This window comes from Macaca mulatta, chromosome 11 (assembly GCF_049350105.2).
Source record: "Macaca mulatta isolate MMU2019108-1 chromosome 11, T2T-MMU8v2.0, whole genome shotgun sequence".
NCBI classification, from domain to species: domain Eukaryota; kingdom Metazoa; phylum Chordata; class Mammalia; order Primates; family Cercopithecidae; genus Macaca; species Macaca mulatta.
Window position 1 is genome coordinate 117,814,590 of NC_133416.1, and position 14,682 is coordinate 117,829,271.

Genomic DNA, 14,682 nt, shown 5'->3' on the forward strand with positions numbered 1-14,682 from the left:
CAACACATATTAACTTTGAATGAACCTTAACTTTTTTGGAACCTTAACTTTTTTTAAAAGGAAAGTATGAAAAAAGTCGGGAAACAATAGGTGCTGGAGAGGATGTGGAGAAATAGTTCTAAAAGTTCAAAGTATAGAGGCATATAAGTAAAAGTTGAAAGATCCCTGTATCCATTAAAATTCATACTGCAAATCACTTTGAAAAGATTGGTGTGTATTCTTGCTGATTTTTAAATATGTCTATTATAATGTATATATGGTGTTGTACAGAAGTGGGATTTATAGCTATCCATGTTGTTCTAGAAAATTCCTTTTTCAGTGGTAAGTCATGTGCATCTTCCCATGTCAATATAAAATTTACCATTGAGCATTTTTCATGTTCTGGCACTGTGAAGAGCTTTTCAGGCATTACTTCATGCACCCCTCTGGGAAGGATACACCATTGTCTCCATTTACCTGATGAGAAAAACTTAGGCACGGGAAAGTAACTTGTCAGAACTAGTGATAGAGCTGCTGCTGCGGCCTTTTTTTTTTTTTTTTTTTTGAGACAGAGTCTTGCTCTGTTGCCCAGGCTGGAGTGCAGTGGTGTGATCTCGGCTCACTGCAACCTCCGCCTCTCAGGTTCAAGCGATTCTCCCACCTCAGCCTCCCAAGTAGCTGGGATTGCAGGCACCCACCATCATGATCAGCTAATTTTTGTATTTTTGTAGAGACAGGGTTTCACCATGTTGGCCAGGCTGGTCTTCAGCTAACTTTTGTGTTTTTGTAGAGACGGGGTTTCACCATGTTGGCCAGGCTGGTCTTGAACTCCTGACCTCAGGTGATCTGCTCACCTCGGCCTCCCAAAGTGCTGGGATTACACGCGTGAGCCACCGCACCCAGCCAAGAGCTGCAGTTTACAAAATATTCTTGGCGCGGTGGCTCACGCCTATAATCCCAGCACTTTGGGAGGCTGAGGCGGGCAAATCACTTGAGGTCAGGAGTTCCACACCAGCCTGGATGATATAGTGAAACCCCATGTCTACTAAAATACAAAAATTAGCAGAGCATGGTGGCGCGTTCCTGTAGTTCCAGCGACTTGGAAGGCTGAGGCATGAGGATCACTTGAACCCAGGAAGCGGAGGTTGCAGTGAGCTGAGATCATGCCACTGCACTCCAGCCTGGGCAACAGAGCGAGACTCTATCTCAGGGAAAACAAAAACAAAAATATTCTTTTCTGTGTATGTATCTGAGCTGTTCCACTCTTAACAGTTTCCCATTTTTGCTTTTATCCACAATGAACATTCTCATATATACATACATTTTTGTACACTTCACTGATTAAATCCTTAGGATACATTCCTATAAATGAGTTAGTTTGGTAAAATGAATGGAAAATTTAAATATTGATACCAGATTGCTCTCCAGAAAAATTGCAGTGCTTTACACTCCCAGCTCCAGTGAGTGGAAGGACTTGTTTCCCATACTCCTGCTGGCACTGAAGCATTTGGATAAACTTGCAAGTTCGAGAAAATTGGCTATAAACCTAATAGCTATTAATCTGAGTTTTGAAGATTGGGAAATAATTTTGTGGGGTTTGGTTTTGGGAAAGAAGGCATTCTTTCATAAAATTGATTCATAAAAAATTGATTTTTATTTTAATGTATACTGTATATGTTATTTAAATAATTAATGCTAGTGAAAAATAATTCTCTCACCCCTGTGTCCAGCCACCTAGTTCCTGTCTGCAGAGGCAAACTGTTATGTCAGTGTCTCGTGTACCCTTCCAGAGGAGTTCCATGACTAAGAAGCCTACAAATACAGTAACATGCACACACACAAACACACATCCTTTAAAAAATGGCGACACAACTAAATGTGAGCTTCTTGAGGGCAAGGACCACATCTGTTTTTTGCTCATCACTGTGTCCCTGATGCCTGCAGTGCTGCTTGGCATGTTGTAGGTGCCCAGTAAAGTGTTGAATGAATACCTTAATTACACCATAATTACTGTTGGTTGTTGTGTTTGCAGTATGGGGTTCCTCTGCAGACTTCAGATTCGTTTCTGAGATTTCCTTCATCCCTGACATCATCTCTGTGCACTGATAATAACCCTGCAGGTAAGAAAGTGGCCATTCTTCTTTCCTTAGACATTTGCTGTTATTATTAGGTTAGTGGAAAAGTAGTTGTGGTTTTTGCCATTAAAAGTAATGACCAAAATCGCAATTATTTTTGCACCAACTTAATACCTTACATTTGTAGTAGTCATAATTAAACAGGCCTTGTGACTAGAAACAGAATCTTTGGGTTAAAGAGGCCTCAAAGGTCATGTAGTTCAATTTCCCACTCAGGGCCAGTCTTTTCTACCACGTGCAGCCACTGCTTGAGCACTTGTAGTGATGGGGAACTGACTACCTGAAAACAGCTCACTCAATTGTTTACTTCCAGTTATTGGAAAGTTCTAAAGCATATCAACAGCTAACAATTATTAAGCACTTATTTGTGCTGGGTATTATGTTAAGTGCTTGCATGTGTTTTCCCTTTAATTCTCTCTGTAATCCCTTGAGGTTAGTATCTCTGGTTTTGTTTGTTTATTTTTCTTTTTTTTTTTTTTTTGAGACAGTCTCGCTCTCGCCCAGGCTGGAGTGCAGTGACACCATCTCGGTTCACTGCAAACTCCGCCTCCCGGGTTCATGCCATTCTCCTGCCTCAGCCTCCCGAGTACCTGGGACTACAGGTGCCCGCCACCACGCCCGGCTAATTTTTTGTATTTTTGGTAGAGACAGGGTTTCACCATGTTAGCCGGGATGGTCTCGATCTCCTGACCTTGTGATCTGCCCACCTCAGCCTCCCAAAGTGCTGGGATTACAGGTGTGAGCCACCGCACCCGGCCAGTATCTCCCTTTTTTAGAGCAGGAAACGGAGATGTGCAGTTTCTTATTCAGGCTCACTCAGGTGGTGGTAGAGCAGGGATGCAGTTGGCCTGCAGCCTGTGCTCCCCTATGCTCCTCTCCATTCAGGGGCCTCCAGGAGTTTGCAGAGCGGCCCCCTAGGCAGTGGAAGGCAGCAGGCTTGGCTCTGCCATCCCCAAGGGACCTCACAATGAAAAAGCTAAGTAATGGACGATAGGAAAATGTATTCTTCTGAAAAGACAATCTTGTACACACCAAGAACAGTGTAAATTAAAACCAAACCAAAGGCTGGGTGCAGCTGTTAATGCCTCTAATCGCAGCACTTTGGGAGGCTGAGGTGGGCAGATTGCTTGAGATTAGAAGTTTGAGCCTGGGCAACATAGCGAAACCCTGTCTTTATAAAAATTACAAAAATCAGGCCAGACATAGTGATGCACATCTGTAGTTCCAGCTACTCAGGAGGCTGAGGTAGGAAGATTGCTTGAGCCAGGGAGGTGGAGGTTGCAGTGAGCTGAAATTGCACCACTGCACTCCATCCTGGGTGACAGAACGAGACCCTGACTCAAAGAAAAAGAAAAAGAAAACAAAATTAAAAACAACTCCCCCACTGCGACAAAACCTAAAAACCAAACTGAGATACCATTTTCCCCTGTCAGATTGGCAAAACTCAAAAAAACTGAAGCTGTGGGGAAATAGGCACTTACCTACATAGCTGATAAGACTAAATTGGTACAACCTTGGTGAAGGGCAACTTAGCAATTTGTATCCAGATTACCAATAAATGTGCTCTTCAACCCAGCTGTTCTACTTCCAGGAGTTGATCCTACAGAAATGCTGGCCAACATGCAAAATAATAGATTGCAGCATTGTTGGTGATAGCAAAGATGGAGACAACTTAAATGTTCATTAATAGGGAACTGGTACAATAATTATGCCACATCTATAATATAATACTAATTATCTCCAAGAAAGGAAGAGCTGCTTCATGTAAAGACAGGCCAATCTCTAAGATATATTGTTCAGTGAACAAAATGAGGGGCAGAATAGTGTATATATTGTACATTTGTTTCCAAAAGGGGAAAGAATAATAACTATATATATATGTTTTTTACACACATATTTGCTTTTTTTCCATAGAATATTTCTCGAAAGATACACAAGAAGCCTCTTGCCAGTTGCCTCTGGAGAAGGGGACTGGTGGTAGGTGGGGGGCAAGAGAGGAATGGGAAGGGGCTTTACTTATTATCTTTTTGTGCTTTTTGAATTTTGAATACAATCTCATGAATGTATTACCTATTTGAAAAATAATTTAAAACCCTGTTTAAAATATCGTAGGCCAGGCGCACTGGTTCACACCTATAATCCCAGCACTCTGGGAGGCTGAGGCGAGAGGATCACTTGAGGTCAGGAGTTTGAGACTAGCCTGGGCCACATGGTGAAACCCTGTCTCTACTAAAAAAATAAAAAAAAAAAATTGTATATCTGTGTTGTAACTTATTTTACAGTTTTACCTAGATTGCAATTTTTTAGTTGCCATTGGGAAATTGAAAAATTTCTTCTCTTTTGTATTTTTTTCCCTTGGGAATGTTAATGATTTCCAGCGTTTCTAGTGAACCAGGCTGTTAGGTGCACCAGAAAAATAAATTTAGAACAGTGTGAAGAAATTGAAGCCCTCAGCATGGCTTTTTACAGCAGCCCGGAAATTCTGAGGGTAAGAATTGTTTTGAAGTGGAACTTACTCATTAGGTATGTTTCTGTTCTTTCTGCCCTTTTAAAATATGACAAGTATAGAATAATTTCAGTACATGATTGACACTCAAGTTTAAATTTCTCCAGTACTTTTGTATCAGTGATTATTGAAATAATCCTTTAAATAATTTATTTTTATATAATTAGCTCATATTTTGCTTTTGTTGATTTTTTTCTTTCATTCATTTTGATGGTAACCAATACCTGTCTCCTGAATAAAAACAAATCTTTACTAATAACTAAAAACTTTAGAAATCATAAAAACATCTTCATGTCTGTGACAGAAATAATCTTTTTTTTTTTTTTTTTTTGAGACGGAGTCTTGCTCTGTCGCCCAGGCTGGAGTGCAGTGGCCAGATCTCAGCTCACCGCAAGCTCTGCCTCCCGGGTTCACGCCATTCTCCTGCCTCAACCTCCCAAGTAGCTGGGACTACAGGCGCCCGCCACCTCGCCCGGCTAGTTTTTTTGTATTTCTTAGTAGAGATGGGGTTTCACTGTGTTAGCCAGGATGGTCTCGATCTCCTGACCTCGTGATCCACCCATCTCGGCCTCCCAAAGTGCTGGGATTACAGGCTTGAGCCATCGCGCCCGGCCCCAGAAATAATCTTATTAGCCCCAAAAAGGGCTCTCTCTCAGAAACAGGCCAGAAAATAAGAGGAAATCCACTTTTTGGTTGGCAGATGACACAGGCAGTCAGGAAAGAACAGGAAATGGGAGAAGAGGGCACGGTGGTGAAAGGGCCCCTTCTCTCTGGTTGCAGTGTCTGAACCCTAAACTGAAGAAATGAGTGAGGCCACTGGCCCACATGACAGATGAGATGGAGGGTGGCAAGGCAAGAAGACTTTTTTCAATGATTAAAAAACCATATGATAGGCTGAGGCAGGAAGATCACTTGAGGCTAAGAGTTCAAGAACCAGCCTGGGCAACATAGTGAGACCCTGCCTTACAAAGAATAAAAAAACTAGTGTGGCATGGTTGTGCACACCTGTCGTCCCAGCTACTCAAGAGGCTAAGACAGGAGGATCACTGGAGCCCAAGAGGCTGAGGTTGCAGTGAGCTAAGGTTGCAGTGAGCTATGATCACACTCCAGCCTGGGTGACAGAGTGAGACCTGGTCTCTAACAAAACAAAATAACCCCCCCGCCAGAAACATATGATTATTGTCAAAGGGGTCCCTTCTCAATTTCCTTTTTATGAGGGGTACAGGGGTAGGGTGGTTCATGGCACCATTATTTGTCTGGACTTCAGTTTTTAGGATCAAGCTTAACCTTTCCCTCTCCTCTCATTTTCTCTCTCCCTCTCTTGTGTAAGTCAGCCATCCAGGCTTGTGAATTCTTCTAGTTAGCTTGAGCTCACAGTTGTCTTGAAGTAATTCCTTGGGCATCCAGGTACAGTTCTCTTTCAGCACAGTCTCTCCAAACAGGTGTATTTGTCTCCCTCCCCACATTTCCCAGTGGGCCTTTCAGAAACAGAGCTGCGGCTCTACTGGGGAGGCAAGGGCTTGTCATTGAGGAGGCTTGGGCCAGAGGCAGGAAGACCAGTTAGGATGTGGAAATCGCCTTGGCAAGGAATGGTGGCCTTCCAGCAAGGACAGGTGCAGTGAGAGTGACCAGGAGTGCAAGAACTGTGCTTCTCACAGTGCTTACGGCCGTGAGACCATGTGGAAATACACAATAATGACCCTGGAGCATGGAACCTTCCTGAGACTAGCTCAGTGAGCTTCCACCTGGAGGAAATGAAGATAGAAGGAAAATGCAACGTGACCTCTTTGATTAGGACGTAGATTCAAACAGATGGATATGGGAAGTTTTGATCAAGGAAATTCTGTTTTCTTCTTTGTGAAACCTTTAATAAGATGAATATACTCTTCAACTCAAGATCTGAAAAAGCAATGAAAATGCTTCTTTTTGTTGTACTTAACACAATTTTTTGTGGTTTCTTTTTATCTAGGCACCTGATTCAAGAACAAAGGTAAGAGTATTTTTTTTTTGTAAGGGAAAGTAGAATAGTTTATAATACTCTGTCTTATTTCTGAGCCCTTTTAAAGGAATACAGTTACAGTTAGAAGGGGACCTTGTTGTCAATAGCAAATACATTTGCCAAAAAGCAAGCAGAAGAGCAATAGGGAAACTCCTTAGCGGGAGTAACACTTCTGGGCTTTCCAGCTGCCTCCGTTGTTGTGGTTTTGTACTCTTCTACGGTTCAGTGACACCACTGTCGTGACCAGCAGTGGGTGTGATTGACAGATTCTGGACATTCAGGCTGTCCCTTGTTCTCTTCTTGGTCTCTTGTTGAGAAAGCTGTCCAGCTCCCAGGATGCTGCCTGTCCAGGACAGAAGCTGTAAGCACTTTGGCCAGTAGGTGTCCACACCATGTGGGAGGCGTGCCCCACAGTGTACCTTCAGGGCTTTATTTGAGGGTGGGTTCTTTTCAAAACCTTATCGCCCCAGCCCAGGGTTCTGCTTGGTTGTGGTCAGGATGCCAGGGTCTCTTCATGGCTATGTCAAAGGAATGTGGATCCCTCACCCCTTATTCTAGGGTCTGTAGCCTAGGCCTGCCTGTGAACACAGTCCCCATGGAGGCCTGAGTTGGTGGCTTTGTCCTAGTTTCCCAGCCTATGGAACTGGCCAGCCTAGGTTCAAACCTCAGCTTTGCCATTATTTTCTTGTCTTAGTAACACTGAGTTCTCCCTTTGTTGAGTGGATGGTAAGTATCTGTGCAGAGGCGTGATGCAGGGTCAAGTGGGAGAAGCACATGAGGTGCTGGTGTGGCATCTGTGCATGGGACGCACTTGGGATGGGGATGCGCTGGCTGTGATTGACTTCACTGATGCTCTGCACACAAACGTGTTTGAAGGAGATGTTTGAAAGGAAATAGCCACGTGACTTTGGGTCTCACACAATGGTGTGTGGGGCTGGATCCCGTCTTCTGTGAAGGATGGAAAGACCTATTATGAGGAATGATGGATGTTACTGGATGTTACTTGTGTTTTCAAACTTGTTTTAGTTATAGATATCCTTTCTTAAATGCAGTCTGAAGCGGAACCCTCCCTAGAGTATAACACAGACTGAATGTGGAGCTGTGCTGGTTGGAGCAGGGATGGGGCCTGAAGCCCTCCACCTGCCCAGTCTCCTTCTCTTTCCTCTTTGGTCCCAGTAAAGAACGCTAGGGCTCGCAGGAATGCAGTGTGAAAGTCATGCAATGGGCTAGCTCTCACCTCCCTCCAATCCCTAGAGAGTGCTTGGATTCTACCACTTAAAACTGGAACTGTCTGTGGGGGCAGCAGCCCTATCAGCCTTGTTCATGATATATCGGTATTTCTAATGCAGCGTCCGGTATGTTCTGGGCACTCAGTGAGTTATGTTTTTAGTGATGAATGACTAGGAAGGAGGTGGGTCCAGTAAGTGTGGAAAGACCTATTATGAGGAATGTGATGGATGTTACTGGGAGGCTTGGAGCAGATGCCAGGCACCATTCTAAGTGCTGTACGTGTCCACCATCTTTGAATCCTCTTGGCTGTCCTAGGAGGTAGGTTCAGTTACTGTCACTCTCTGGCAGATGAGTTACAGGGAGATGAATGAGCTTGCCCACGGCTGCACAGCTGGGAAGTGGCAGAGCTGGGACAGGAATCTAGGCGGTCTGGCCCCAGGGACCTTATACTTTACCACCACACTGGGCCAGCTCTCTCTGTGAGCCCACATGACAGGCTACACACACCCAGTGGACTGGGACTTCCAGCTTAGGTCTGTGTGACACCAAAGGTTGTGCTCTAAAGGACGAGCATGTAAACTAATAGCAGGAATTTGTTTAAAATTTTCTTAAGCAGATTTTAAGGTTAGAGGATCAGGAGTATAGAAATTGGGTCTAATCTCCTCACTAAGTGAAGACTGTTATGATTGCCTGGAATCATTGACAGTATCTGTGAAGCCATCAGTAAATGATTCCAGGGTAGCCCTGTAGTTTCATTGAGTATGCTGGAGTTCTTTACCAGTGTGTGGTTTGGGAATGGTATGTGGTGAAAGAGGAATCAAGGAAATCAGCACGGCCCTACCGTTTCCTTCTCGTGACTGTTGAGTGAGCTGCTGAGATGAGGGCAGCTACTGCCATTGACACCAGGACTCTCCAAAGCTCATTGATATTGAATCCTTTGGTTTTTGCCAATTCCACGGACACACCATGGAAGTGGCTTCAGCAGAGGCTGGTATGGCAGGCTATGCTCTTTCTTGGAACCCGGTGTCATTGCTGAATCAGGGGCCACTGTGCTCAGAGTAAGGAACCCAGGTTGTCCTTATGTTAAACAAGAGCTAATTGAATCGCAGCCTAGGATCCCCTCCATGCTGAAACTCTTTGGTGCGGTGTGTTATGCAGAGGGCTTCGCAGTGACTGGCGTTGCACTTCTGCCATTCTCGTCACATGACAGCTCACAACCTTGTTACTGAGTCATGTCACTTTCTTCTGTGAGAGGTTTTGACTCGCAGGTCTTCTTGGTCATGGGGGCAGACACATAAGGACTGCTTATTTATCTCTAAAATGACTGCTTAAATACTTGGTCATTTTGAATTATAAACAGCATGGTGCATGATTAAGTTCAAAGTGGTATAAACAACTATTAATAGATACATGAGGCTCCTTCCTCAACAGTGGTTTCCAAGAATTGAAGTTTAGAGCAAATGACAGATTCATCCTATAGTGTGAGGAGGCCCAGCTACCTTTAGAGGATGGGTTGATGCCTTGCTAGTCTGCTGGCGGTGGCCATGAATGCAAAATGTCCTTTAATAGCACTGGGATAAGCAGGGCTTCCTGGTGTTGCTGAAAACGTTTGTCTGTGTCTGTTTTCTATTGCTCATAATCCTACCACCCAGAGAAACCACTGTGTGTGTGTGTGTGTTTATGTATGTGTGCACTTGCATTTGTGTAGAAGTTGTGTATAAATTGGGTCAAATGAATATTCGGGGGTGTGTGGGGGCTTAAGCATATGTATCCTGGGACTGTGTGTGAATGTGCATGTGTGGGTATGGAGTGTGTAGGAGTTGTGTTTTGGAGGTGAGGATATATATGTGCGCTTGACAGTGTGATGGAGTTTTGTGTGTATGTATTTGAGATATAATTCACATACCATAAAACTCACCATTTTAAAGTATACAATTCTGTGGCTTTTAGTATAGTCACAGGTTGTGCAACCATTACCACTAATTCCAGAACATTTCCATCACCCCAAAAAGGAGCCCTGTGTTAGCAGTCACTCCTCATTCTTCTCCAGCTCTGTCCCCCAGCCCCTGGCAACCACTGATCTAGTTTTCATCTCTATGGGTTTGCCAATTGGACATTCCGTATAAATGGAATTAGAAGTGTGGCCTTTCGTGTCTGGCTTTTATGACTTAGCATGTTTTCAAGATTCATCTGTACTGTGGCATGTATTAGTACTATTTTTAAGGATAAGTCATATTCCTTTGTAAGGCTAGACTTTGTATTTATCCATTTATCAGTTGATGGACATTTCGGTGGTTTTTGGTTTTAGCTATTATGATAGTGCAGCTGTGAACATTTGTGTACAAGTTTTTGTGTAAACTTTGTTATTAGAGGTAACTACTTTTAAAGTTTTGGTTATATCTTCAAGTATTTTCTTTGTGAATGTATATATGTTTATTACTTTTGCAAATGTGGATCATAGTATACACATGTTGTGTAGCATGCTTCCCCCTACTTGGCCATATATCAGGGGAGGTTTCTTTCCAGTTGGTTGTTATTTTAGCCCATCCTCCCTGGGTAGAGCATCTTCAACACTCCTGGTCTTCACTCTGCAGGTCCCTATCACTGTTCAGTCAGTCCTCATTCAGTCTCTAAATAAAACGCTCACCCGACGGGAAGACACTGATGTGCTACAGCCGGCTCTCGTCAATGCTGGACACTTTCACCTTTGCATGAATGTTGTTCTTGAGGTAGGTGCCGAATTTGGCTTTGAGAGCTTGTCTGTGGCAGACTTAAGCCTCCTGTCACGCTGGGGTAACTGGATGCCGTCCGAGGACACTCTGTCCTAGCCTGTGGTGTGGCTTTACCTGGCTTGGCTGCCTGCTTGCCTTTCTGCTGTCTCATCAAAGGACACCTCTTGTCTCCACAAACCTAGTGACTTGCCGGAATACATCAAAATATTTTTGTTGTTGCTGTTTTTGTTTTAACATGTTTCCTCTGCAGAGATAGGCTTATTACATTCTGCTTGGACCAGCTTATGTGGAACTTCTGTAATTGGGCAGAGTGGCTCAGATGACCTTGTCTGCTAGGGGTGGTGCTGAGGGAACACCTCTCGTAATCCAACTGGACAGCAGAGCAAGGCTTTAACACATGGAGAAATGGGGAAAGATTTGCTATCTGTGGGTATTTTCAGTTATTCATACAGCTTCTGAAATGTAATGGAACAGGTATATTAGGAGTATCATTTTTTTTTAGGTAAAATACAGCCTCACATACACAGATAGAGGTGAAGTCACCAAAGCTGATCTGTCATTCCTTCTGGGGACAGTTAGCAGTGTAGTGGTCCCACTGCAGCAAAAGTTTGAAATTCATTTTCTTCAGGTAAGGTTGATCAATTTGGCATAAGTATTTAATTGCCAAGTTAAAAAGAAATAATGACTTCTTAGTGGATAAAACTGAATTTCTAAGTATTACATCCAAGCCTTTGTAGTGAACAGAGGGCTTTGTGTAGCCTGTGGCATCTGTAATGAAACCAAGCATTCTCCTTGTATTTTTTTTCCTTTTGGGAAAAGATTCCCTTCCACGTTAGCTTGTTCTTTTACAGTATGATGTACTCCTACACCTGGCAGATGTATTTATAGTTCTGAGTAGGGAGGGAGAAATTATTTTGTTGGTTGTTAATTCCAGATTTTATTATGAAAGAAGCATTTTTCTCCCTGCCATTTCCTTATTAAAATGAGAATTATTTGGGGGCATTTCTACACTGTCTTTCAGGAAAATACCAAGCCAGTCCCTCTCAGTGGAAACCCTGGTTATGTCGTGGGGCTCCCGTTAGCTGCTGGATTCCAGCCTCATAAGGGATATCCTTTTTGGTTCTGTAGAGGGTGGATTTATTCCTGTCTCCGTGTGCGTGGGCTGCACTGCTTTTTATCACCGAGGCTCCCCTGGGCTGCTTGTGGGAAGAAGAGAGCAGTCCAGGCCGAGCTTCCTGCAGGTGGCTCTGGTGGGCGGCCAGTCTGGCTACACAGCAGGTGGGCTGGGGGGAGACTGGCAGTTGGGGGTGAGACAGCACATCCTGGGAAAATGTCAGGTTTTTTTTTTTAAAAATCTCCTTTTTTTTTTTCCCAGCCTGCCATTAAGCCACAAAATATGTCAGTGTTTTACAACGAAAATCTTAAGAGAGAAAAGTTGACATTTAAACGTTTTTAATTTCACATTTAAACAATTTTGAAGGGCCAGTTTCTGATAATTTTTCTTCTGAGAATCCACTTACTAAGGAAAATAGAACTACTTTTTTGCCCACTCCTGGGAAATAGCTGTTAAAATCACAGAGGCCCAGAAAAAGTGTATTTGGGTCTCCCTCATGTCACACAGTGACACTGTCTTCTTACCTGAGAATCAGGCTGCTCTACCACTAGGCAGTTGTCCCTTAACTGTCTGTGAATGTCTGGGATTATTCAGACCACGAACAGATACAGACAGTTTACTATTCTTCATAGCACAGCTGAGCAAGACTGCTTAGCACTGGAGGGGGTCCGGACCCCAGTATTATTTGGTTACACTATGCAATCTGGCTGTAAACTAAGGTAAAAGAGTCACTTGTTTCTATTTGAACTTGTGTTGATCAGAAAACAAAGCATTCTCACTTTTCCCCATTTTAATCAAATCTCTGCATCAGCTGATGAGCTCATATGAAAGCCACATACAGTATATCATCATGCATGAATAGTAGCAAAACTGTTACAATCATTTTTGTTATTAAATGTGGCAAAGCAAAAATTTCAAGGCTTTGTGTGTTTCTTTTTTTAAGAGATGGGGTCTCGCTCTGTCTCCTAGGCTGGAGTACAGTGGCGCCATTATAGCTCACTGCAGCCCTGACCTCCTGGGCTCAAGGGATCCCACCTCAGTCTCCCAAGTAGTTGGGACTACAGGCACGCACCACCACACCTGGCTTTTTTTTTTTTTTTTTTTTTTTTGAGACAGAGTCTCGCTCTGTCACCCAGTGGTGCAATCTCAACTCACTGCAACCTCTGCCTCCAGGTTCAAGCAATTCTCCTGCCTCAGCCTCCTGAGTAGCTGGGACTACAGGTACGTGCCAACATGCCCAGCTAAATTTTGTATTTTTAGTAGAGACAGGGTTTCACCATGTTGGCCAGGCTGGTCTAGAACTCCTGACCTCAGGTGATCTGCCTGCCTTGGCCTCCCAAAGTGCTGGGATTACAGGTCTGAGCCACTGTGCCTGGCCTGTATGTTTCATTTTTAAGGTTGTTTAGAATTTGAGTTCACAGTAAAAATATTTCCCCTGAAAATATTTCCTATGTTTCTGCATTTTAATATACACAGCACATCAAAACCAGGGAGAGGAAATCTGAATATAATCTGCTTACATCTTACCAAATATGTACATAATGTAAAATATCAAACAGCGCTGCATGGCTTGTTATAAAAACAGTTCTTACCCTCATTTGCCCCACCTTGGAGGCAACCACTTTCAAATCTTGTTGCTGTTTTTTTCAAAATCTACCCCCAAATCTTGAAATATCCTGCATATAATGCTACTTCTTGATATTTTGGTTTTATGAATTTTTTATTGAGTTTCCATTAAGGAAGACAAAGGTTGGCTCTTTCCCCTTCATCCCCTACCTCATGACCCACACACTTCCCACATCTTCCCAGGGTCATTGGATCATTATTTTGTTTAGACCAATATTTACCATTTACTTATTATTTTTTGAGACAGGGTCTCACCCTGTTGCCCAGGCTGGAGTGCAGTGGCGTGATCAGGGTCACTGCAGCCTCGGCCTGCAGGCTCAAGCTATCCTCCTGCCTCAGCCTCCTAATAGCTGGGCCCACATGCGAGTGCCATCACACCTGGCTAATTTTTAAAATTTTAGTAGAGACGGCGTCTCCCTATGTTTCCCGGGCTGGTCTCGAACTCCTGGGCTCAAGTGCTCTTCTTGCTTCAGCCTCCCAATATGTTGGGATTACAGATGTGAGCCACTACATCCAGCCACCATTTACATTATTATTATTATTATTATTATTATTATTTATTTTTTTTTTTTGAGGCGGAGTCTTGCTGTGTCTCCCAGGCTGGAGTGCAGTGCAGTGGCCGGATCTCAGCTCACTGCAAGCTCCGCCTCCCGGGTTCACGCCATTCTCCTGCCTCAGCCTCCCGAGTAGCTGGGACTACAGGCGCCCGTCACCTCGCCCGACTAATTTTTTGTATTTTTAGTAGAGACGGGGTTTCACCGTGTTAGCCAGGATGGTCTCGATCTCCTGACCTCGTGATCCACCCGTCTCGGCCTCCCAAAGTGCTGGGATTACAGGCTCGAGCCACCGTGCCCGGCCCACCATTTACATTATTAATTCTGATCCATTTAGACCAGCATTTCTCAAAGGGAGAGGGTTCCATGGAATACATTTCCACAAGACATCAGTAGGGGTAGGTCTACGGTCCAATACGTTTGGGAAACACCAAATTAAAGTTAAAACGATGGTTCCTTCCTATATTACTCATCAGAACCTTTAATAGACACATGTGCCTCAGGAGGGACATGGGGACATGGAGGTTCAATGCTTCCCCAACTTTGGCCATGAAACCCTTCTTGTACAGAGCTTCAGTGGAACACATTTTGGGAAACATTGTTTTAGACTCATCATCTCGCAGGTCAAGATTTTGCAAAGTTAGAGACACTTTAGCTTCTGTCAGATAATCCCCCATTTGGAGAGTGAGGAGATAATGAAACTGGGAAGGAATGAAACTGCTGGTGGGGCTGGGAGCGGTGGCTCACACCTGTAATCCCAGCACTTCGGGATGCCAATGTGGGCAGACCACCTGTGGTCAGGAGTTC

At 43.8% G+C, this 14,682-nt stretch overlaps 1 protein-coding gene across 18 annotated transcripts in view; it reads left to right on the forward strand.

The window, feature by feature from the left end:
• TCTN1 (tectonic family member 1) overlaps positions 1-14,682 on the forward strand; it is a 43,622-nt gene that overhangs the window by 16,187 nt on the left and 12,753 nt on the right. For 7 of the 18 annotated variants that reach the window (XR_013401388.1, XR_013401387.1, XM_077955049.1 and 4 more), the window contains 8 exons: positions 2,012-2,099; positions 4,493-4,602; positions 6,590-6,610; positions 10,444-10,578; positions 11,084-11,209; positions 11,603-11,688; positions 12,274-12,414; positions 12,812-12,916. Coding sequence is in view for 13 of the 18 variants with exons in the window: in XM_077955049.1 (XP_077811175.1) it covers positions 2,012-2,099; positions 4,493-4,602; positions 6,590-6,610; positions 10,444-10,578; positions 11,084-11,209; positions 11,603-11,688; positions 12,274-12,414; positions 12,812-12,916 (812 nt within the window). In the remaining 5 variants the exon portion in view is untranslated. Of the gene's footprint in view, positions 1-2,011; positions 2,100-4,492; positions 4,612-6,589; positions 6,611-10,443; positions 10,579-11,083; positions 11,210-11,602; positions 11,860-12,273; positions 12,415-12,811; positions 12,917-14,682 lie in introns of all 18 variants that reach the window. The other 11 variants (XR_013401389.1, XR_013401390.1, XR_013401391.1 and 8 more) reach the window with 6 other exon arrangements.